At 45.4% G+C, this 22,321-nt stretch overlaps 1 protein-coding gene across 4 annotated transcripts in view; it reads right to left on the bottom strand.

Annotated features, from left to right (window-relative positions):
• Positions 1–22,321, bottom strand: part of lama1 (laminin, alpha 1) — a 261,227-nt gene that overhangs the window by 179,642 nt on the left and 59,264 nt on the right. For 3 of the 4 annotated variants that reach the window (XM_078397501.1, XM_078397502.1, XM_078397503.1), the window contains exons 4-10: positions 16,649–16,891; positions 6,832–7,011; positions 5,353–5,442; positions 3,071–3,188; positions 2,001–2,179; positions 1,227–1,332; positions 398–558 (exon numbers count right to left, since the gene is read on the bottom strand). In XM_078397501.1, the coding sequence (XP_078253627.1) occupies positions 398–558; positions 1,227–1,332; positions 2,001–2,179; positions 3,071–3,188; positions 5,353–5,442; positions 6,832–7,011; positions 16,649–16,891 (1,077 nt within the window). The remainder of the gene's footprint in view (positions 1–397; positions 559–1,226; positions 1,333–2,000; positions 2,180–3,070; positions 3,189–5,352; positions 5,443–6,831; positions 7,012–16,648; positions 16,892–22,321) is intronic. The other variant, XM_078397504.1, reaches the window with a different exon arrangement.

Here is a 22,321-nt window from a genome sequence, read left to right as displayed (position 1 = left end):
CTTTGCAGATATTGTCTAGTCCGTTGAGTTACTCCAGAATTTTGTGTTTTGCCCCAAAACATTTCTAGGCCCGAGTAGCAGCCATCAGTCGGCGATAATTATTCACATGGGAGAGTGGTGGGTATATGAAACAAGTTGCCAGAGGAGGCAATCAAGGCAGGTATTATTACAACATTTGAAAGGCATTTGGACAGGTTCATGGATAGGAAAGGATTAGAGTGATATGGGCCAAACTCAGGCAGGTGGGACTAGTGTAGATGGGGCATCTTGGTCGGCATGGGCAGGTTGGGCCGAAGGGCTGTGTCAGTGCTGTGTGACTGTATGATGGCTCTCAGATTGGGATAAGTTCTACTTTCCAAGCCCAGTTCTTATGCAAATATAAAGAGGAGATACTCACCTTGCATTGGCATGGTTCCACACAAGGATCATTGCTGGTGCTGCCCACAACACTGCAGTTGCAACGCATGCAATTGGGAAAGCCTTTGTAGTCCAATGCACACCGATCGCACATCTGCCCAGCGTAACCTGTTCTGCAGTGGCACTGACCAGGGTAAAGTCCTAATGCACAATTGAGAGTCCAAATCAATAGATATTTGTGAGTAATTCACATGAAAATGAACTTAACCAGATTGCTTCTCCATTTATACAATGGATGGTGAGAGAGTAGAAGGGTGGAGTCCCCTAAGCTGGAAGAGTTGATGTTTGAGTGATTGGGCTTTCGATAGATTTGAAAGCAGATAAATAACATTGCATTTTCTGATAACATACAGTGTTGGGACTCTGCTACACACTTCTGCTTTGAGTCTTCTCAATACATCAATGACTATGGATATGCATATTGGCAGAGATGGGGTAGAAAGTCAGAACCTTTTTCTAAGGCTGGAAATATCAAATAGTAGAGGGCATAGGTTTAAGGGGAGAGGGGCAAAGTTTAAAGGAGATTTGTGGGGTGTTTTTTTACACACAAAGGGTGATGGATGGCTGGAATACACCACCATGGGTGGAGATAGTGGCAGATAATATAGTGGTGATTAAGAAGCTTTTGGATAGGCACATGGATATGCAGGGAATGGAGGGATCTGGTATATGTGCAGGCAGGTAAGAGTTGGTCTTGGTGTCATGTTTGGCATTGATATTCTGTCACAAAGTGCCTGTTTCTGTACCGTACTGTTCTACATTATATGTCAGTGTTAAGAAACCATGTTATGAAATCAGATCAACTTTACCTTGTTCTGTGACAGATTGGTTCTCATCCTTCACACAAGTGGCATTCAGAGACCCTGCTGGGTCACAGTTGCATGACAAGCAAGGGTCAGGGTTAAATGGAGAAACCTAGAAACATGACAACATTATAAGCAAACCAAATCAAACTTCATCTCTTTTTAGCGATACAAGAGAAGGCAGATATTGGAATCTGGAGCAGCAAACGATGCATTGGAGAAACTCAGGGTCGATGAGCGTCGGTGAGGGATATGAAATGGTTGACATTTTGGGCCTAATTCTGCATCAGGACCTAATGCAGTTTTTGAACCAAAACCTCGACCATTCTCTTCCACCCACAGATGCTGCTCGATCCACTGAGTTTCTCCAGCAGGTTGTTTGTTGGTTGATCTCGATTTACTTCTTTATTGCATTTGCTAACCCAAACACCAGCCCAATCTAAATTTATTAACATCTTTAAAAATATAAATAAATGCCAGAATTAATGCTATTGGTACAAAATATCACAATAGTGTAACAATGCTGAAACGGAAAATTAGAAACAAGGAATTGCAGATGCTGGTTTATAAACGAATACACAAAGTGCTGGAGTAACTCAACGAGTAGCAACGAGCCGACCCGAAACATTACCCATCCATGTTCTCCAGAGATGTTGCCCGACTCGCTAAGTTACTACAGCATTTTGTGTCTTCTGAAACAGGAAAGGCTGTTGTCCAAGAGATTACTCGTGGTGGACAACAGATGGAGTTGATAGGATTCCACCTCACATAAAGAGTTACCTTGTAAGGTCGGTAGAAGCCATCAATGCAGGTCTCACAGTTGATGCCTGCCGTGTTGTTGGTGCAATTAACACATACGCCTCCACCGATAAACTGTCCTCGTACGTTCAGACTCAGGCTGTGATCAGCCACACTTTGGTCGTAGTAACAGTCTTCCGTTTTGCCATGGCAGTTACACTCTGGTTAACAAAGAAATTAGTACAACTGAAGCAGGTGTCCAGACTTTAGACTTTAGAGATACAGCGCGGAAACAGGCCATTCGGTCCATCGAGTCTGAACTAACCAGCGATCACCCTGTATACTTACCTACACACACGAGGGACAATTTCACAACTTACCAAAGCCAATTACACAGTAAAGATTGGGAACCAATGTTCTAGACACTCAATCGCAGGAAGACTGATTCCAGACCATCTCTGGGCTTTATCCAACCATCTGCCTATCAAAATTCCTCCCTGCCTGTGCTCACCTATGAGCTGCCATGCTTTGACCTGCCATGCTTTGACCTGCCCCTTCATTCTTCTTTCTTATCTTATCTTTTTCTTATCTCTGCCCTGCAATCAGCCTGATGGAGAGTCCTGGTCTGAAACGTCACCTATTCATGTTCTCCAGGGATGCTGCAGAACCAGCTGAATTTCTCCAGCATTTTATGTCTTTCTGGTGTAGCATTTTTTAGTTTAGTATAGAGACACAGCATGGAAACAGGTCCTTCGGACCAAGTCCGCGCTGACCAGCAATCATCCATACACTAGCTCTATCCTCCGCTCTAGGGACAATTCACAGAAACCAATTAACCTGCAAACCTGCACGGCTTTGGAATGTGGCTCAGAGAAAACCCACGTGGTCACAGGGAGAAGGTGCAAACTCCATACAGACAGCACCCATCGTCAGGATCAAACCTGGGCCCCAGGCGCTGTAAGATAGCACCTCTACCACTGCTTTGCAGGGTTGTACTTGCTTCAGTCTAGGCTCTAACACACTGGAAACTGTCTGCCGTGTGATAAATGGACATAGTGCAGCTGAATTTCTAGACCCTCCATCAAATACACACCCACAAATTCTTGACTTACTCTCGCATATGTTGTCGGAGGTGAAGGTTCCCGATCGCCATGGTTTCTGATGGTAACCGGGGCAACACTCACTGCAGCTCTCTCCACAGGTGTTGTGTTCACACTGACATTGTAATCTCTAAAACAAAAAGTGGCTTCTTTAAAATCTCCATTTAAATTAATGTTTCTAATAATCTAATTTTCACCATTCATTGCTTATGGCAGGATGTGCAATACAAAGATCGACTTGACAGTTGCTGAACATGCAGCAGTTTTCTTTCTTTTCATCAGGCACTACATTAGAAATGTAAAAGCAGGGCTGTAATGCTGAGGCTTTATTAGGCGGTGGTCAGATCGCATTTGGAGTATTGTGAGCAGTTTTGGGCCCCATATCTGAGGAGAGATTTGCTGACGTTGGAGAGGGTCCAGAGGAAGTTTACGAGAATAATCCCGGGGATATTTGGATTAACATATGATGAGTATATGACGGCACTGGCCTGCACTGGATGGAGTTTGGAAGGACGATGGGGGGGGCCTCGTTGAAACTTACCGAATAGTGAAAGGGCCTGGAAAGAGAGGATGTGGAGAAGATGTTTCCACTAATGGGAGAGTCTAGGGCCAGAGGACACAGTCTCAGAATAAAAAGAGGTACCTTTAGAAAGGAGACGAGGAGGGATTTCTTTAGCCAGATGGTGGTGAGTCTGTGGAAGTCATTGCCACAGATGGATGTGGAGGCCATGTCAATGGGTATTTTTAAAGTGGAGATTGACAGGTTCTTGATTAGTAAGGCTGTCAAAGGTGATGGGGAGAAGGCAGGAAAATTGGGGTTGAGAGGGAAAGATAGATCAGCCATGTTTGAATGGCGGAGCAGACTCGACGAGCCGAATGGCCTGATTCTGCTCCGATGACTTGTGAACTTACTTCTCATGTTCAGAGCCAATGTAAAGTCTGATTCCAGAAATCCAAAAGCAGTCATTTCATTCCATTCAACTAGAGGCAAAACTCAGCTGCACACACATCAACTAATTGACAGCGCTTGATTTGACAAAGGTTGGGGCCATCACATGTTTCTACTTTGCCTGTCTCCGAGTGACGCGGTGGATAAATAAATCCACATTCGCCCAGTGTTTATTCAGGCCAGAAGGCAAAGCTTAAAGTGGTTGTTTCATGCAAGAGGGCAGGAGGAGCGACAATGGAATGGAGCAAAGATTAAATATCACTTCCACGGCCAAATTCAGAGAAAACTGGATTTTAAAAATGCTCCCAACATTTTCTGTTTTAAAAGCAATGTTGAAACTGCATGTGTGCCTTTTAAAAAAATGGTCTGACTCAGACTTTTGAGCAAGTTTCTTTGATTCTCGAATTTCACATTACAGCACGTGGTGACTTAGCTCGACTAAATCTATTCCAGGTTTGAGGGACATTCCTGGAGACTGAAAAAGGCCATTTCACTGCTTCATTCCCTCAGTGTCACGACAGACACCAGAATGTTATTGCACTCGGGCAAAAGCTCGATCGCTCTCTCTGTGAACTAAATGGGAGGCTGATTATTTTATCAGTCAGAGTTGTTGTGCTATTTTGTATCATAACTTGTGACACCAAGAACAGAACTATCCCCTGCACAGTATCGAGTCTCTGCAATAAAACATTTTGCCGTTAAAGAGCTTCTGGTGAAATTTGGTTCTGTAATTTAGAATCCTCTATCAACGTCAACAATTGAAATAACTACTTGTTTGTGATTTATGTCGGTACTGGTGACAGCCTTAAAGGATGTTCATTCCTTCAGTAAAAAATATATAACTTGCAGCTAATTGTTAATGCTAACATCCTTTATTACTTGTGATCATTTCCCCTGAATATTTTGTTTAATTAGGAGTGGGGATAACACAAAGAAAAGTAGCTTCTGGGTATTATTGATCTCGATAGCTTGGGATAGGACCATCAATAACCAGGTATCATGACTTGCTAATGTTTGCTTCAAATCTAGTTAGCACCCGAGGTACTTGAAATAAATTAACCCGAGCAAGTAGCATTTATATTGTGCCTTTGACATGATTAGAGTCACACTGGGAGAGGGCAGTTCACATAACTTATAACATTGTCAACGCTTTGATTGCTAAAAATTGGGAAAAGGTGTAAATTTAAGGATAGACTTAAGAGAGCAATTTAACAAAGACCTGGGGCCTAAAATGACATACATTTCCCACAAATATCATCAAATTGTTAAATTGTGGTCATTTCTTACAATTGCAGAATGCTAGGCATATACACTAATATTCCTATGAGGGTACTCTGGTACAAACCATTAGTTTTCCAACCCATGGACAGCTGGCAGCATGGCCGTAACAGATACACATGCCTCCGACCGAGATATCCTTGATGGAGTAGTAATACTGCATAAGAAAATAAACAAAGCACAAATTGAATCCTGCTGGTATTCACGATGACTCACCCCATGGAGTTCCTGAATTTACAGAATGTATATACATCAGTGTTACATTACACAATGGAGTCGTTTGAAGATTAGTTCAGGAGAAAAAGATCATGATAAGAAAATCTCTACATTTTAGCAATCTCACATTCTTATTATTTTTGTTCTTGTTTTAGTTTAGTTTAGAGATGCAGCGTGAAAACAGGCCCTTCATCCCACTGAGTCCACGCCGACCAGCGAACCCCGTATACTAACACTATCCCACACACACTAGGGACAATTTACAATTTTACCGAAGCCAATTAGCCTCCAAGCCTCTTTGGAGTTTGAGAGGAAACTCCAAATTGTGCATCTTTGGAGTTTGAGAGGAAACCGGAGCAGCCGGAGAAAACCCACACAGGTCCCAGCGAGAATGTACAAACTTCGTGCAGACCGCATCCGTAGTCAGGATCGAACTCGGTTCTCTGGTACTGTACGGCAGCAACTCTACCGCTGCGACACCGTGCCGCAACGCATTCCCAGTTAGACAACCTCGCAGAGTAATCTTCTGATCCCCACCCCTTCCCAACCTGTAACTTATTTCCCCCTACATTTCCGTCAACTCAGCTTGGCTTCGACCATTCATCTCTATACAATTAACAATTTACAATGACCGATCAACCCACCAACACGGATCTCTTTGGGATGAGGGAATTAACCAGAACAGCTGGATGAAACCCATGGTCACAGGGAGAACAGGCAAATTCCACACCGAAACCAGCGGAGATCAGGATTGAACCCAGATCACTGATGTGAAGCTGCAGTTCTATCAGCTGCACCACAGTACTGCCCTGGCTTAAAATCTTGTAAATATAAACATTTTGCTTCAAGAGGCATAGCAGTTTCAAAGGTGTCATGCAATTTCTAAAATAAAGATGTTTTTTAAACAAGGTAGCCTAGTTTAGTTTAGAGATACAGTGTGGAAATAGGCCCTTAGGCCAACCATGTCCACTCTGACCACTTATGATCCATACAATAGTTCTACGACCTACACAGTGAGGACAATATACAGAGCCCATTTAACCTGCATGTCTTTGGGATGTGGGAGGAAACCGGAGCACCTACGCGATCAAAGAGTGAATGTGCAAACTCTGCACAGACAGCACCTGTAGTCGGGATCGAACCCGGCTCTCTGGCGCTGTGATGCAGCAGCTCTACTGCTGCGCAACTGTGGGTAGAGAAAGGTGAACAATCCTCCATGCAAAGCGAGAAAATTGCGTTCTGTTTGAGCACATGATTAAACGCCTCCTTTGTCCTGTCAACAAACAATAACGGTGCCAGAAGTGGCCTTGGATGCTTCCAATCTCCTTACCCTCCGGGTAACAATGGGGTCGACTTCCCGCGGGTCATGATATCCAAGGGTCATGAGGTCAGCATTGAGTGTCCTAATGCGCTGAAGGACGAGGCGAATATAGCGAGCAGAGGTAAACTCCAACAGAGTCGGTGATGGGTCATCAGCACTTGGCCTGCCGTTGATCAACGAGGTGTGAATCTTCACAGGGAAAAAATAATATTGTGAGTGAGGCATTCATACACCATGAACATGAACCAATAGTCTCTTTGGATTTACTGAAAATTCTTTTAGATATTCACTTCAGTTTAGTTAAGTTTAGAGATACAGTATGAAAACATGTGCATGAAAGAACCGCAGATGCTGGTTTAAATCGAAGGTAGACACAAAATGCTGGAGTAACTCAAGCGGGACAGGCTTGTGTGGGAACATCTAAACTCCATTAAACATAGCACCCGTAGTCAGGATCGAACCCTGGTCTCTGGCACTGTACGGCAGCAACTCTTCCGCTGCACCACTTTCTTCCCATCTGAACAGGGAGCTCCAAGTTTCCATTTTTATTTAAACTCTGAATCAAGCTCTGGTGAGCAGAAACAGTGCAGCACCACATGTAGCTTAAAAAAGATAATGAATTTGAAAGCAGTTACCAAGTGGTATCGACCTCATGTTTTAAAAGTCTGAATGCAAAAGAAGAGCAAAGCTTGCAGAGGTAAGGAGTTTAATGCTCGCCTAAATTTACTGCCTGATTCCTCCAGTTGTTCAGGAAGTTGATGTCTTCAGCAGCCTTTCATTCATTAAACTGTGTGTGCATACAGATGGGACACTGTTTCCCACAGTAGATTGATAAATGCCTTCTGCCCTGGATGTATGATGTGGTTATTATGTATCATGAACATACATAATGCATACTCAACACCAGACACCACCACCTGAATAACAGACACATTGCAGGCTGCAGATGCTGGAACCGTGAGCAAAAAACAAACTGCTGGATGAACTCAGCAAGTCAGGCCCCATCTGTAGAAGGAAATGGACAGAGAATTCTTCGGATCAAGACCTTTCCTCAGCCTTGCAATCCATTTCTAATCTTATTTTAGAACTTGGTATTTGAGTCAGTGTTGGGTTTTCCATTTCTCACCGTGATGCTCCTTAGAAAAGATCATTTATCTCTGTCTTAATCAAAATATTATTGGTCCATGACTCTGTGAAGAAACATACAGTGTAGCTTCCCACCTTAAAATGCACAATATATACAGTGTTTTGGAGGCCTTGCAAAATGTCACACTTCCAACTTTTGCTCTTTTCCTCAAACTAATCCAAATTTATCTTCAGAGATACAGTGCGGAACCAGGCCTTTCGGCCCTCTGAGTCCGTGCCGACCAGCGATCACCCCATACAGGAACACTATCCTATACACTAGGGACAATTTTACAATTTACCTAAGCCAATTAATCTACAAACCTGTATGTCTTTGGAGCATGGGAGGAAACCAGAGCACCCGATGAAAACCCATAGGGAGAACGTACAAACTCCGTACAGACAGCACCCGTGGTCAGGTCTTTGGCACAGTAAGGCACCAACTCTCTTGCTGTTCTATTGCTAACTCTACCGCTGCACCACTGTGCCTCACTAAATATTTGCTTCCCCAGATATTTGTTGGTACCCTGCAGCATGGTGAATACTGTGATCACTTTTAGTCGTAATGCTTATGGATAAACTAGACCACACAATGAGAAAAGTTTTTTCTAATCTTCTACCTCTGGAATGTAATGGTCATGTTGATTGACCATGTTGAAGGATGGAGCTGGGGATGTCAATGATGACTCAGCAACTTCCACAGACTGCTTCCCTACTGCTGTTACAGAGTGAAAGAGCTTTTCTGGTTCCCCATTTATGTTCATGTATGTTATATAGTTTAGTTTAGCTTAGCTTAGGGATAAAACATGGAAACAGGGCCTTCGGCACGCTGAGTCCACTCCTGCCATTAATCACCAGTTCACACTATGTTCTAGGCTATCCCACTTTTTCATTCACACCTGCCAAATTAGAGTCAATTTTACAAAGGAAAATTAACCTGCAAATTTATGGGACTTAACCTGCAAATTTATGGGATTTAGGATGAAACTGGAGCACCCTGATTTTAGGGGCAGCACACTGGCACAGTAAAGACGGCACAGGTGATGCAGCAGATAGAGCTTCTGCTTCACGGCGCCAGGGACCTGGGTCCTATTCTGACTCCGGTACTGTCTGTGTGGCGTTTGCACGTTCTCCCTTTGACCATTTGGGTTTCCTCCGGGTACACTGGTTTCCTTCCACATCCCAAAGACATGCGGGTTTGCAGATAATTGGCTTCTGCAAATTGACCCTCGGGTGTAAGGAGTGGATGTGAAAGTGGGATAACATGAAGTCAGCATGGGCTTGTGGGCCGAAGGGCCTGTCTCCATGCTGCGTCTCTAAACTAAACACCCCCCAAAGAAACCCATGTAGTCACAGGGAGAACGTGCAAACTCCACACAGGCAGCATCGGAGATCAGGATTGAACCCGGGTCTCTGGTGTTGTGAGACAGCAGCACTACCAGCTGCACCACTGTGCCATCCTACTGTGGGCGCATTTTACAGCTTCAGACAAACAGTATTAGAATGTACTTCTCACCCAATGAATTATCACATGATTTAGGGGCGTGGCTGTGTTCTGCAGCTGCGGCTCACCGGCAGTCTCTCCGTTTTTTTTTGTGTTTTTTTGTCATTGTCGATGTTAAATGTACGTTTTGTTTTATTTTTAATTCTGTGTATGTAAGGGGGTGGTGGGGGGGTTGGGGGAAACCTTTTTTTAAATCTCCTCCTCAACGGAGATGCGACCTTTACCGTGTCGTATCTCCGTTCGCGCTACGGCCTAACATCGTGGAGTCGGCGGCCTCCAGCTGGGATCGACCTCGAAGACTCCGGTCGCAGGGCCTGGACTTACCATCTCGGAGGCTTCGGCCGTTGGGCCCTGCAGACCGCAACATCGGGAGTTCGCAGGTCCCTGGCTGGCGACCGGCTTTTGGGAGTTCCAGCCGTAGCAGCTTCGACCGCCCCGAAGCACGAGGTATGATCAACCCGCCCGCAGGCCCTTCATCACCCTGCGTGGCCCGGCCGCAGCACTTTACATCGCCCGGTGGGGGCTCAGGACTCTCATCGCCCTGCGTGGCTCGGCCGCAGCACTTTACATCGCCCGGTGGGGGCTCAGGACTTTCATCGGCCTGCGTGGCTCGGCCGCGGCATTTTCCATCGCCTGGTGGGGGCTCAGGACTTTCATCGGCCTGCTCGGCTCGGCTCGACCCTGGGACTTTCCATCGCCCGGTGGGGGCTTCAAGGGGTTGGGAGCCTCGATCGCCTCGTGGCGCCACGGGAGAAGAACGAGGAGGAGATAAGACTTTGCCTTCCATCACAGTGAGGGTATGCCTAGAGCAATCACTGTGATGGCTGTTTTGTGTAAAAAATTGTATCTGTGTGTCTTGTGCTCTTTAATGTCTACTGCCGGACCCTGACGTGAGAGGACGCTGGCGTTGATTATTCGCCGCTTTTCCGTCAGGATAGTTTGTCTGTTTGTTTCTATGTTAATTGTATTTGTAAAGCGCTTTGTGCATGTGTTAAGGCGCTATATAAAATAAATATATTATTATTATTATTATTATTTATTGGTCAGCTTCAGGAGAGAAAGAATAATTATTGGAGATGGACAGAAAATGGTTCCCACATTCCCGTGGGCCAGAGTGGTTTCAGATCATTAAGCCTCAGAATGCTTAGAAGACATAAGGATTATCCACACATTCTCCAAATCTTTATAAACGGTGCCTGAAAAATAATGATCTTTACAGTGGAACAGGTTTCGATCCGCTTTGACACCAGAAGGTACAATCGCTTGGGTTTATAAATAGAGAATTAAATCAGTCTTAACAAGACACAATGAACTGCAGATGCTGGAATCATGAGCAAAACACAAAGCGCTCAGCAGATCAGGCAGCATTAGTGGAGGGAATGGATAGGTTGACCTTTTGGGTCGGGACCCTTCTTCAGACTCACCTTCTTCAGTCTGATTAAGGGTCCCAAACTAAAATCTATCCATTTCCTCCTTAGATGCTGCATGACCAGTCAAGTTACTCCGGCACTTTGTATTTTGCTTCAGTTTAAATTTTCTCAACGCTAGGTTTTATAACCTTGATATGAAATGGTTATAAGGCCCAGTATTTTCCAGTGGCTTTTGCTTGAGGGGATAGCCAGGCTCATGGGCTGATGGGAGGTGGCATGAAGAGATGGTGGGGTAGGTTTGAAGAAGGGTCTCGACCCGAAACGTCACCCATTCCCTCTCTCCGAGATGCTGCCTGACCTGCTGAGTTACTCCAGCATTTTGTGATACCTGCAGGGCAGGTTTCAGTAGGTAGCAACATTTATGGTGCTCTTCCTGATCATTTGTCCAGGTGTGGAATAATTTCATTTGATAATTGATCTCCATCGTAATCAATGACTCAAAATGTGTGTGGATGTGTGACAGAGCAGACATTAAAATGCTACGGCATTTAACACTTGCTGGAGACGTTATATAAAGTGCTTTTTCAGAGATCAAGTGCAGAACCAGGCCCTTCAGCCCACCAGGTCCGGGCCAACCAGTGGTCCCTGTACGAAAGCACTATCCTACACATTAGGGAACATTTACAATTTTTACGAAAGCCAAATTAACCTACAAACCTGTACGTCTTTGCAATGTGGGAGGAAACCGGAGCACCCGGGGGAAACCCACGCGTTCACGGGGAGAACTTTTAAACTCCGTACAGACAACACTCGTAGTCAGGATCAAACCTGGATCTCTGGTGCTGTAAGACAGCAACTCTACTGCCGCACCATTTCACATCCAAAGATCTTTAATGTGGGGAAATTTGAAATATTCCATTTGAATTCCATTAGCGAGATTCCAGGGATTGTGAAGACATATTGGGCTTAAAGTTGTAGGAAGGAATTGCAGATGCTCGTTGAACCCGAAGATAGACACAAAATGCTGGAGTAATTCAGCGGGACAGGCAGCATCTCTGGAGAGTAGGAGTGGGTGACGTTTCGGGCCGAGATCTTTCTTCAGACTCTGAAGAAGGGTCCCGACCCAAAATGTCACCCACTCCTTCTCTGTAGAGATGCTGCCTGTCCCGCTGAGTTACTCCAGCATTTTGTGTCTATCTTGGGCTTAAAGTTACCAGACCAGAATCAGCTAGTGCACGAAGCCCAAAGGAATGGTATCCTCTAATATTGCAGTTACTTAAGATCGAGAATATCTCGTGTCTCTCTCTATCCTACAAACTGTTTTATGCATACCAGGACCTTATAGACGGTGAGAAAATCACTGCATATGTGTCACTAACAAAATCAACCTGTGTGTGGAACGTTTGACCATTTTAAATTTTCACTAAAATTAATGAAAGGGTCGAAAACGTAACCCCTTTGAAACCTAAACAAATATGTAACTGGCTTTATCATCAACAGATATAAGCATTAGAAACATAGAAAATAGGTGCAGGAGTAGGCCATTCGACCCTTCGAGCCTGCACCGCCATTCAATATGATCATGGCTGATCATCCAACTCAGTATCCCATACCTGCCTTCTCTCCATACCCCCTGATCCCTTTAGCCATTGATTCAGTTGTCAGCATAATTAAGGTTAATTTTTACAATGAATGGAGTCAGGGGGTATGGGGAGAAGGCAGGAACGGGGTACTGATTGAGAATGATCAGCCATGATCACATTGAATGGTGGTGCTGGCTCAAAGGGCCGAATGGCCTCCTCCTGCACCTATTGTCTATTGTCTATAATTGGAATAGTATTTGACTATGTTCCTGCCTGGAAAGATCAATCTGTATGCTTTAGACTTTTGAGATACAGTGCGGAAACAGTCCCTATGGCCCACTGAGTCTGTGCCGACCAGCAATCACCCCCCATACACGAGCACTATCTTACACACTAGAGACAATTTACACTTTTACGGAAGCCAATTAGCCTAAAAACATGTGTGCCTTTGGAGTGTGGGAGGATATTGGAGCACCCGGACAAAACCCACGGGGTACCCACAGCAAGAACGTACAAACACTGTACAGACAGCACCCGTGGTCAGGATCGAACCCGGGTCTCTGGTGCTGTAAGGCAGCAACTCTATCACTGCGCCACTGTGCAGTCTTTTCATATTAAGGAAACTGGCATCTCATTCAGACCCACTAGTAATTTTAATAAAACACTGCCTTTCACAGACAAGTGAGAAAAACAAAATGAATAGCCTCAGTTAAACAATGGATAATCAGCAAGGAACATGGACAATACATACTTTAATTATAGATCTAAACTGTAACAATGCCAAAATCTTATCTCCTCAATATTCCAGCTATATATAGTTCTTTCATTAATATTGCTGCTTTTGTATAGTAAGGTCATGCATATTCCAATATTTCCGGACTATGCAATGAAAATGTGAATCCCAATTTTGATGAAAGGCAATGGGGCAAGTTAAAAGCGTAACCATTTCTCCTAAAATGAAGCCTGAGGTATTTTAGTGCTACTGCCGCACTTAAAGCATGCCAACCAATTCCTTATTCATCTGAAGAAATGTCCCGACTGAAAATGTCACCTCTCCCCGTTCTCCAAAGATGCTGCCTGACCTGCTGAATTACTTCAGCGTTTTGTGCTTTTTAGTGTAAACCAGCATCTGGTTTATAAGGCACCGATCAGACCACTTTTAGGAGTATTGAGCAGTTTTGGGCCCCATATCTGAGTACGGCTGTGCTGGCATTGGAGAGAGTCCTGAGGAGGTTTAGGAGAATGATCCCAGGAATGATTGGGTTAACTTAAGATGAGCGTTTGTCGGCACTGGGCCTGTACTCGCTGGAATTTAGAAGGATGTGGAGGGACCTCATTGAAACTTACTGAATAGTGAAAGGCTTGGATAGAGTGAATGTGGAGAGGATGTTTCCACTAGTGGGAGAGTTTAGGACCAGAGGCCAAAGCCTCAGAATAAAAGGTCGTACTTTAAAAAGGAGATAAGGAGGAATCCCTTTATTCAGAGAGTGGTGTATCCCTGGAATTCATCACCACAGAAGGCTCGAGGGACTGTCAAAGGATATTTTTAAGGCAGAGATTGACAGATTCTTGATTAGAACGGGTGGGGATGGGGTTGAGAGGGAAAGATAAATCAGCTATGATTGATTGGCAGAGTCCATCTGATGGGCCAAATGGCCTAATTCTGCTCCTGGAACATATGAACAGATACAATTCCTTGTGTCTCCTATTCATTCTCAATGGATGATGGAACGGCAAAAGGATTTGAGGTGCATATATCCACGAGAAATGAGTCAGGTGATATCTAATTAGCTCTCAGAGTATCCTGTGAGAGGAAATGCGCTAACAGAAAGGGAGACATCTATCCATAAGAGGGATGTCTGGAGTTTTTCTGATTGGGGGCCGGAAGTACTTATGGTCCAACAAGGCTTTTAGTTTATTCACAAAATGCTGGAGTAACTCAGCAGGTCAGGCAGCATCTCGGGAGAGAAGGAATGGGTGACGTTTCGGGTCTCGACCCTTCTTCAGTCTGAAGAAGGGTCTCGACCCGAAACGTCACCCATTCCTTCTCTCCCGAGATGCTGCCTGACCTGCTGAGTTACTCCAGCATTTTGTGAATAAATCGATTTGTACCAGCATCTGCAGTTATTTTCTTATAAGGCAGTTTAATTGACCATTTTACGCCTTTCTCCAATGCTCTTCCTCTTCTCAGCTGGGAGTCCATCGAGAAGCTCATTGAAACTCCTTTTTCAAGCTGCTGAGTTTAAATTACAATTAGATTATTTAGTTTAGTTAGGAGATACAGCATGGAAACAGGCCCTTTGGCCCACTAAGCCCATGCCGACCAGCGATCAGCCATACACTAGTTCTATCTGACACACTAGGGACAATTTACAGAAGCCATTAACCTGCACGTCTTTGTAATGTGGGAAAAACCGGAGCACCCTGAGAAGGCCCACGCGGTCACAGGGAGAACATACAAACTCCGTACAGACAGCCGTGGTCAGGTCGAGCCCAACTCCACTGCTGCACCACTGTGCCGCCCTCAAATAGCAAATAAATTCATCAGGATTCGACCTGCATTTGCAAGTAATAAAGCCCGCACTGGTTTTGAGCAATTGTGTTCACCACCTGCTTCAATGCACCAGTTAAATTTATGCTTCGTCAGCTCTTGTGAAGGTTAACAACTTTAGTGATTTTAACTATCTGCTCACCTATTTGCCACTGAGTGGCTATGGTTAATAAATGCACTCCATTCTTCCAATGCCACATGAACATATGACAGTATACTGCTTTGGGTAACTTGATTTCTTCGGTCTGTGTATGTCATCCATCTGTAATATTAGCTCAGCCTTTTTGATTCTTTGCAGCCACAGATGGAGCTTGACCTGCTGAGTCCTTCCAGCGTTTTTATTAATGTATATTTTTTCTCCCCTGTCTTCTTTTATTCCTTGGAAGCAGAAGGCATGCACAGCATGATCTGCAGGGATTGTCTTCCTGGTCTGCTCTTTGCAACTCCTTCATTCTTTTGTCTGTGTTCTTGCTTTCTAACTGATCCCATTCACCCACTGACTAGTTATCCTTGTTTACAGCTTCTCCCCATGGTCACTCTAGTTTCACTCAGTTAAGAATTAGCCGCTCTCCCAAACTCCCTGCAGCTCAATGAGCTGCTTTTGTCTCCTTCCCGGTTCTGACCCGCGATCTCCGACTCAAAACGTTAGCTAGGTTTCTCTAACCACAGATGTGGCCTGACCTGCTGAGTATTTCCAACATTTTCCGCTTTTATTTCAGATTTCCAGCATTTGCTGTTTTTGGTTTGATTTTCATTGGATGCAGAAGTGGGGCCTGAATACAGAAATGTGAAATGCGTACCTCCAGATTGAGGGACAGTTTCTTCCCAGCTGTTATCAGGCAACTGAACCTTCCCATCAACAACTAGAGAGCAGTCCTGAGCTATCATCTACCTCACTATAGGCTCTCTGACTATATTTAATTGGATTTTACTGGACTTTATCCAGCACTAAACGTTATTCCCTTTATCCTGTATCTGTCTGTACATTGTGGGCAGCTTAATTATAATCATGTATAGTTTTTTCAATGACTGGACAGCATGCAACAAAAAAAGCTTTTCACTGTACCTCGGTACATGTGCCAATAAACGGAAGTAAAGTAAACTAAACTAAATTAATCTAATCTAAACTAATCTAATCTAATCAAATTAAATCTAATCTAATCTAGTCTAAACTAAATAGTCCATTTAGTAGTGCAAGAAGCATAAGAAGATAACTGCAGATGCTGGTACAAATCGAAGGTTTTTATTCACAAAATGCTGGAGTAACTCAGCAGGTCAGGCAGCATCTCGGGAGAGAAGGAATGGGTGACGTTTCGGGTCGAGACCCTTCTTCAGACTGATCATTTAGTAGTGCATTCCCTTTCGCTCTTGAGTAGATATTTTGGTAAGGAAGGATTTAGTGGGATATGGACCAAATGCAGGCAAATGGCATTAATCCAGAATGCCAACTTGGGGAGCATGGACAAGTTGGGCTGAAGGACCTGTCCCCATGTTGTCCCTCTCTGCTGCTGCAGCAGTCAGAACCATAATTGCCCTTGTGAACTTCAGCCAGCATTGGCTGCACAGTGTGTTTGCATTAGTGTTCCTTCTCTAGCCCAACTCCCTCCGTTGATGAGCGATCAATTACAACCCTATTTTAAAACACACCTCCCGGCAATGTGCTTCTGTTATCTTTTTCTGAAGACGACTTTACCTCTCCGTGTTCCAGCGGAACGAGCCTGGAATAATAAGATGTGCAGATCACTTCGTTGTCTCTTTTGTAGGTGGGCGGCCCAATTCGAGGTACGATGTTGTAACGGGTCAAGCACTCAGTGGCACTCGTGGCGTAATACTGCCAGGGTTCAAACTTAATGCCATCGATCGATCGCTCCAGAACCCAGTTTCCAGGACGTGGAGAATTTGCTGCTTTAATTATAAAGTAGGCAACTTGAAATACCTAAATAAAAGAAAGAAGTTCAAGTCAAACAGGCTGATGCTCTTGCTTACACATACTTGTATTTGGAAAATGTGGAAACATTTTAGCAGCCTCCATCCCTCCCCGTGCGGATGTTAAGATTGCTCTGAATGAAATGTACTCCCCTATCAACAGCCTTGAGATGAAACACCCTGAAGCACTGGTCATTGTAGACGGATACTTCACTCAAGCCAACCTCAGGGGTGTACTACCAAAGTACTACCAGCGTGTCTCTTGTCCCACCAGAGGCCAGAACACCCTCCACCACAGCTGCACATCAATAAACAACGCCTACCACTCTGTCCCTCGGTTTCATTTTGGGAAATCTGATCACCCAGCTGTGCCTCTACTCCCTGCCTACAAACAAAAACTGAAGCAGGAGGCAACTGAACCATCCTATCAAAGACCAGAGAGCGGTCCTGAGCCATTATCTATCTCACTGGAGACCTTCACACTATCTTTTATTTGGACTTTGCTGGACTTTTATCTTGCACTAAGCGTTATTCACTTTATCATGTATCTGTACACTGTGGAAGGCTCGGCTGTAATCATGTATAGTCTTTCCGTCATCTGGTTACCATGCAACAAAAGCCTTTCACTGTACCTCGGTACACTTGGCATAGAACTTGAACTAAACTAAACAAGGAACTGCAGATGCACAAAAGGGTATCAACTGCTGGCATAACTTAGCAGGTCAGGCAGCATCCCTGGAAATCATGGACAAAGCTTTTCACCGTACCTCGGTAAACATAGAAACATAGAAAATAGGTGCAGGAGGAGGCCGTTTGGCCCTTCGATCCAGCACCGCCATTCATTGTGATCATGGCTGATCATCCACAATCAGTAACCCATGTCTGCCTTCTCCCCATACCCCTTGATTCCACTAGCCCCCAGAGCTCTATCTAACTCTCTTTTAAATTCATCCAGTGAATTGACCTCTACTGCCTTCTGTGGCAGAGAATTCCACAAATTCACAACTCACTGGGTGAAAATGTTTTTGCTCATCTCAGTTTTAAATGGCCTCCCCTTTATTCTTAGACTGTGGCCCCTGGTTCTGGACTTCCCCCAACATTGGGGATATTTTTCCTGCATCTAGCTTGTCCAGTCCTTTTATATTTTTAAATGTTTTTATAAGATCCCCTCTCATCCTTCTAAACTCCAGTGAATACAAGCTCAGTCTTTCCAATCTTTCCTCATATGACAGTCCCGCCATCCCGGGGATTAACCTCATGAACCTACACTGCCTCAATAGCAAAGATGTCCTTCCTCAAATTAAGAGAACAAAACTGCACACAATACTCCAGATGTGGCCTCGCCAGAGCCATGTACAACTGCAGAAGGACCTCTTTACTCCTGTACTCAAATCCTCTCGTTATGAAGGCCAACATGCCATTAACTTTCTTCACCGCCTGCTGTACCTGCATGTTTACTTTCAGTGAATGGTGTACACGGACACCCAGGTATCGTTGCACTTCCCTTTTTCCTAATCTGACACCATTGAGATAATAATCTGCCTCCTTGTTCTTGCCGCCTATGTGGATAACCTCACATTTATCTACATTATACTGCATCTGCCATGCATCTGCCCACTCTCTCAACCTGTCCAAGTCACCCTGCAACCTCCTAGCATCCTCATAACAGTTCACACTGCCACCCAGCTTTGTGTTATCTGCAAATTCCATCACCTAAATCATTAATATATATTGTAAATAGTTGCGGCCCCAGCACCGAACCTTGCGGCACTCCACTCGCCATTACCTGCCATTCTGACAGGGACCCGTTTATTCCTACTCTTTGTTTCCTGTCTGCCAACCAATTCTCTATCCATGTCAATACCCTACCCCCAATACCATGTGCTCTAATTTTGCCCACTAATCACCTGTATGGGACCTTATCGAATGCTTTCTGAAAGTTCAGATATACTACATCCACTTGCTCTCCTTCATCCATTTTACTTGTCACATCCTCAAAAAATTCCAGAAGATTAGTCAAGCAGGATTTCCCCTTCATAAATCCATGCTGACTTGGACCAATACTTTTACTGCTATCCAAATGTGCCATTATTTACTTCTTTAATAATTGACTCCAGTATCTTCCCCACCACCGATGTCAGGCTAACTGGTCTATAATTCCCCGTTTTCTCTCCCGCTCCTTTCTTGAACAGTGGGATAACATTAGCTACCCTTCAATCCACAGGAACTGATCCTGAATCTATAGAACATTGGGAAATGATCACCAATGCGTCCACGATTTCTAGAGCCATCTCCTTGAGTACCCTGGGATGCAGACCATCGGGCCATGGGGATTTATCAGCCTTCAGTCTACCCAATACTATTTCTCGCCTAATGCAAATTTCTTTCAGTTCCTCTGTCTCCCTAGATCCTCTGTCCCCGAGATTGCTTGTCTTCCTTAGTGAAGACAGAACCAAAGTACCTGTTCAACTCTTCTGCATCTCCTTGTTCCCCATAATAATTTCACCTGTTTCTGCCTTCAAGGGACCGACATTTGTCCTTACTAATCTTTTTCTCTTAACATACCTGAAGAAGCTTTTATCCTTCTTTATATTCTTGGCCAGTTTACCCTCGTACTTCATCTTTTCACCCTATATTGCCCTTTTTGTTACCTTCTGTTGTCCTTTGAAAGTTTTCCAATCCTCTGCCTTCCTGCTACTCTTTGCTGTGTTACACAGCTTTTCTTTTATTTTTATTCCATCTCTAACTTCCCTTGTCCGCCACGGTTGGCTCTTATTCCCCTTAGAATCTTTCTTCATTGTACACGTGACAATGTGTAGCTCTTTACAACTAACTCAATTTAAAATTACATATTACTTGCAAAAAAGGTACAGAGGATTACCAGCATCTGCAGTTATTTTCTTATACAGAGGATTACATTCTGATTATCAATTGCTGTCACTATCTGAAATGTGTACGATACAATTATTATAAAAAGGAAAAGAATATAAATAAGGACCTGGAACATAGGACACTACAGCACAAGAACGGGTCATTTGGCCCACAATGTGTGTGCCGAACATGATGCTAAGACCATCTCTTATCTACCTGCACATAATCCATATCATATCTCTCCATTCCCTGCATATCCTTGTGTCTATCCAAAAATCTCTTCAATGCCACTATCATAGTTTTTTTAGTTTAGTTTAGTTTAGAGCAGGGATGTCAAACTCCCAGCCCATGGGCCGCATCTGGCCCGTGAAGGGGTCCAATCCGGCCCGCAGGATGATTTGGGGGGAAAAAAAGTATATTTGCAACCATTTATTGTGTATCTGTATGGCAGCCGCTCTCTCTCTCCCTCGCCACTCTCTCTCTCCCTCGCCGCTCTCTCTCCCTCCCTCGACGCTCTCTCTCCCCCTCGCCGCTCTCTCCCCCTCGCCGCTCTCTCTCCCCCTCGCCACTCTCTCCCCCTCGCCACTCTCTCTCCCCTCGCCACTCTCTCCCCCTCGCCACTCTCTCCCCCTCGCCACTCTCTCTCTCCCTCGCCGCTCTCTCTCTCTCTCTCCCCCTCGACGCTCTCTCTCCCCCTCGCCGCTCTCTCCCCCTCGCCGCTCTCTCTCCCCCTCGCCACTCTCTCCCCCTCGCCACTCTCTCCCCCTCGCCGCTCTCTCTCCCTCGCCACTCTCTCTCTCCCTCGACGCTCTCTCTCCCCCTCGCCGCTCTCTCCCCCTCGCCGCTCTCTCTCTCCCTCGACGCTCTCTCTCCCCCTCGCCGCTCTCTCCCCCTCGCCGCTCTCTCTCCCCCTCGCCGCTCTCTCCCCCTCGCCACTCTCTCTCCCTCGCCACTCCCTCTCCCCTCGCCACTCTCTCCCCCTCGCCGCTCTCTCCCCCTCGCCGCTCTCTCTCCCTCGCCGCTCTCTCTCCCCCTCGCTGCTCTCTCCCCCTGGGGAAGTCTCAGCATTGTTGTGGACACCGGGAAGTGCCTGGGCTGCTGCCACAAAGGCCGCCACCATGTGCCTGAGACCCAGGTGAGTGCGTGGATAGAAGCTAGTGGGAAGTCGCCGCACTGTGAATGGGGCCGCAGCCAGCGATCCAAAAACTGAGCTGCTCTCCATGGTGGGGGCTCTGGGTTTGGGTTAAAGTTAGGTGGGATGTGAAGACGTGCTGGTATTTATGCGGGAATAGGGAAGAGAAGGGAGAAGGTGGTGGTAAAGGAAGGGGAGGGGGAGCAGATGAGGGGAGGGGTTTAGGGATGAGGAAGGGAAGAGGGTGTCGAGGGAGGGGAGTGGGGAAGTAGGTGGGAAAGGAAGGAAGTAGGGAGGGAGGGGGTGAGGAAGGGAGCAGATGAGAGAAGGAATAGTGTTTAGGGATGAGGGAAGGGAGGGGATTTAGGGACGAGGTAAGGAGAGAGGATGAAGTAAGGGAAGGAAGATGGGGAGTAGTTGGAAGGAAGTAAGTGGGGATGAGAGACGGGATAGGCTGAGGAAAGGGAGAGGGCAGGTGAGGGAAAAGGTGAGGGTAGAGAAGGACATGAGAGATGAGGGGAGAGGATGTGAGGGGAAAGAAGAAAGACATAAGGAGAATGATGGGGAGCGGGGCCTTCAGGTGAGATGATGGACAGACCATCTTTCACCATGCCAGGTAGCTGCTGTTTGACTGTTCACCACCCAGCCAGCTCATTGTGGGCAAAACATAAACACTGCAGGAAGACTATAAGACAGGGGAACAGAATTAGGCCATTTAGCCCATCAAGTCTACTTTGCCATTCAGCCATGGCTGATCTATTTTCTCTCTCAACCACATTCTATTGCCTTCTTTCTCCCTGGAACCTAATCAAGACGTATCAATCTCTGCTTCAAAAATACCCAATGCCTTGACCTCCACCGCTGTCTGGAGCAATGAATTCTACAGATTCACCACCCATTGCTCCTCATCTCCATTTTGAATGTGTGACCTTTTATTCTGATGCTGTGACCTCTGGTCCGAGACTTTCCTATTACTGGAAACATTATTTCCACATCCACTCAATCTAGGATCTCGATACCAATCGTAAAAGTAATGCTTGCTAGGCAATCTTCTTCATAAGAAACAAAATTCGTAAAGTGAAACATTTTGTAGTTATAGCAGAGACTGAGACACATGAGAGCAGGTTGAAAAAACGAAGGCAACGGAAGCTGTGGGTGCACGGGCGTGTGCGTTCGTACGCGCGTGCACAACTGATCCAGCCCGCATGAAGTCGCATTTTGCCCAATCTGGCCCATGACCTAAAATGAGTTTGACACCCTGGTTTAGAGGCACAGTGTGGAAACAGGCCGTTCGGCCCACTGAGTCGGAGCCGACCAGCGATCACTCAATTCACACTAGTTCGATCGTACACACTCTAGGGTCAATTTACAGAAACCAATTAACCTACTGGTCCACAGGTCTTTGGGATGTGGGAGTACACACGGAGGAAACCTAAG

The sequence above is a fragment of the Rhinoraja longicauda genome, chromosome 4, assembly GCF_053455715.1.
Source record: "Rhinoraja longicauda isolate Sanriku21f chromosome 4, sRhiLon1.1, whole genome shotgun sequence".
In the NCBI taxonomy this organism is placed as follows: domain Eukaryota; kingdom Metazoa; phylum Chordata; class Chondrichthyes; order Rajiformes; family Arhynchobatidae; genus Rhinoraja; species Rhinoraja longicauda.
Note: the sequence above shows the minus strand (reverse complement) of the source record. Positions and strands in the feature narration are given on the sequence as shown.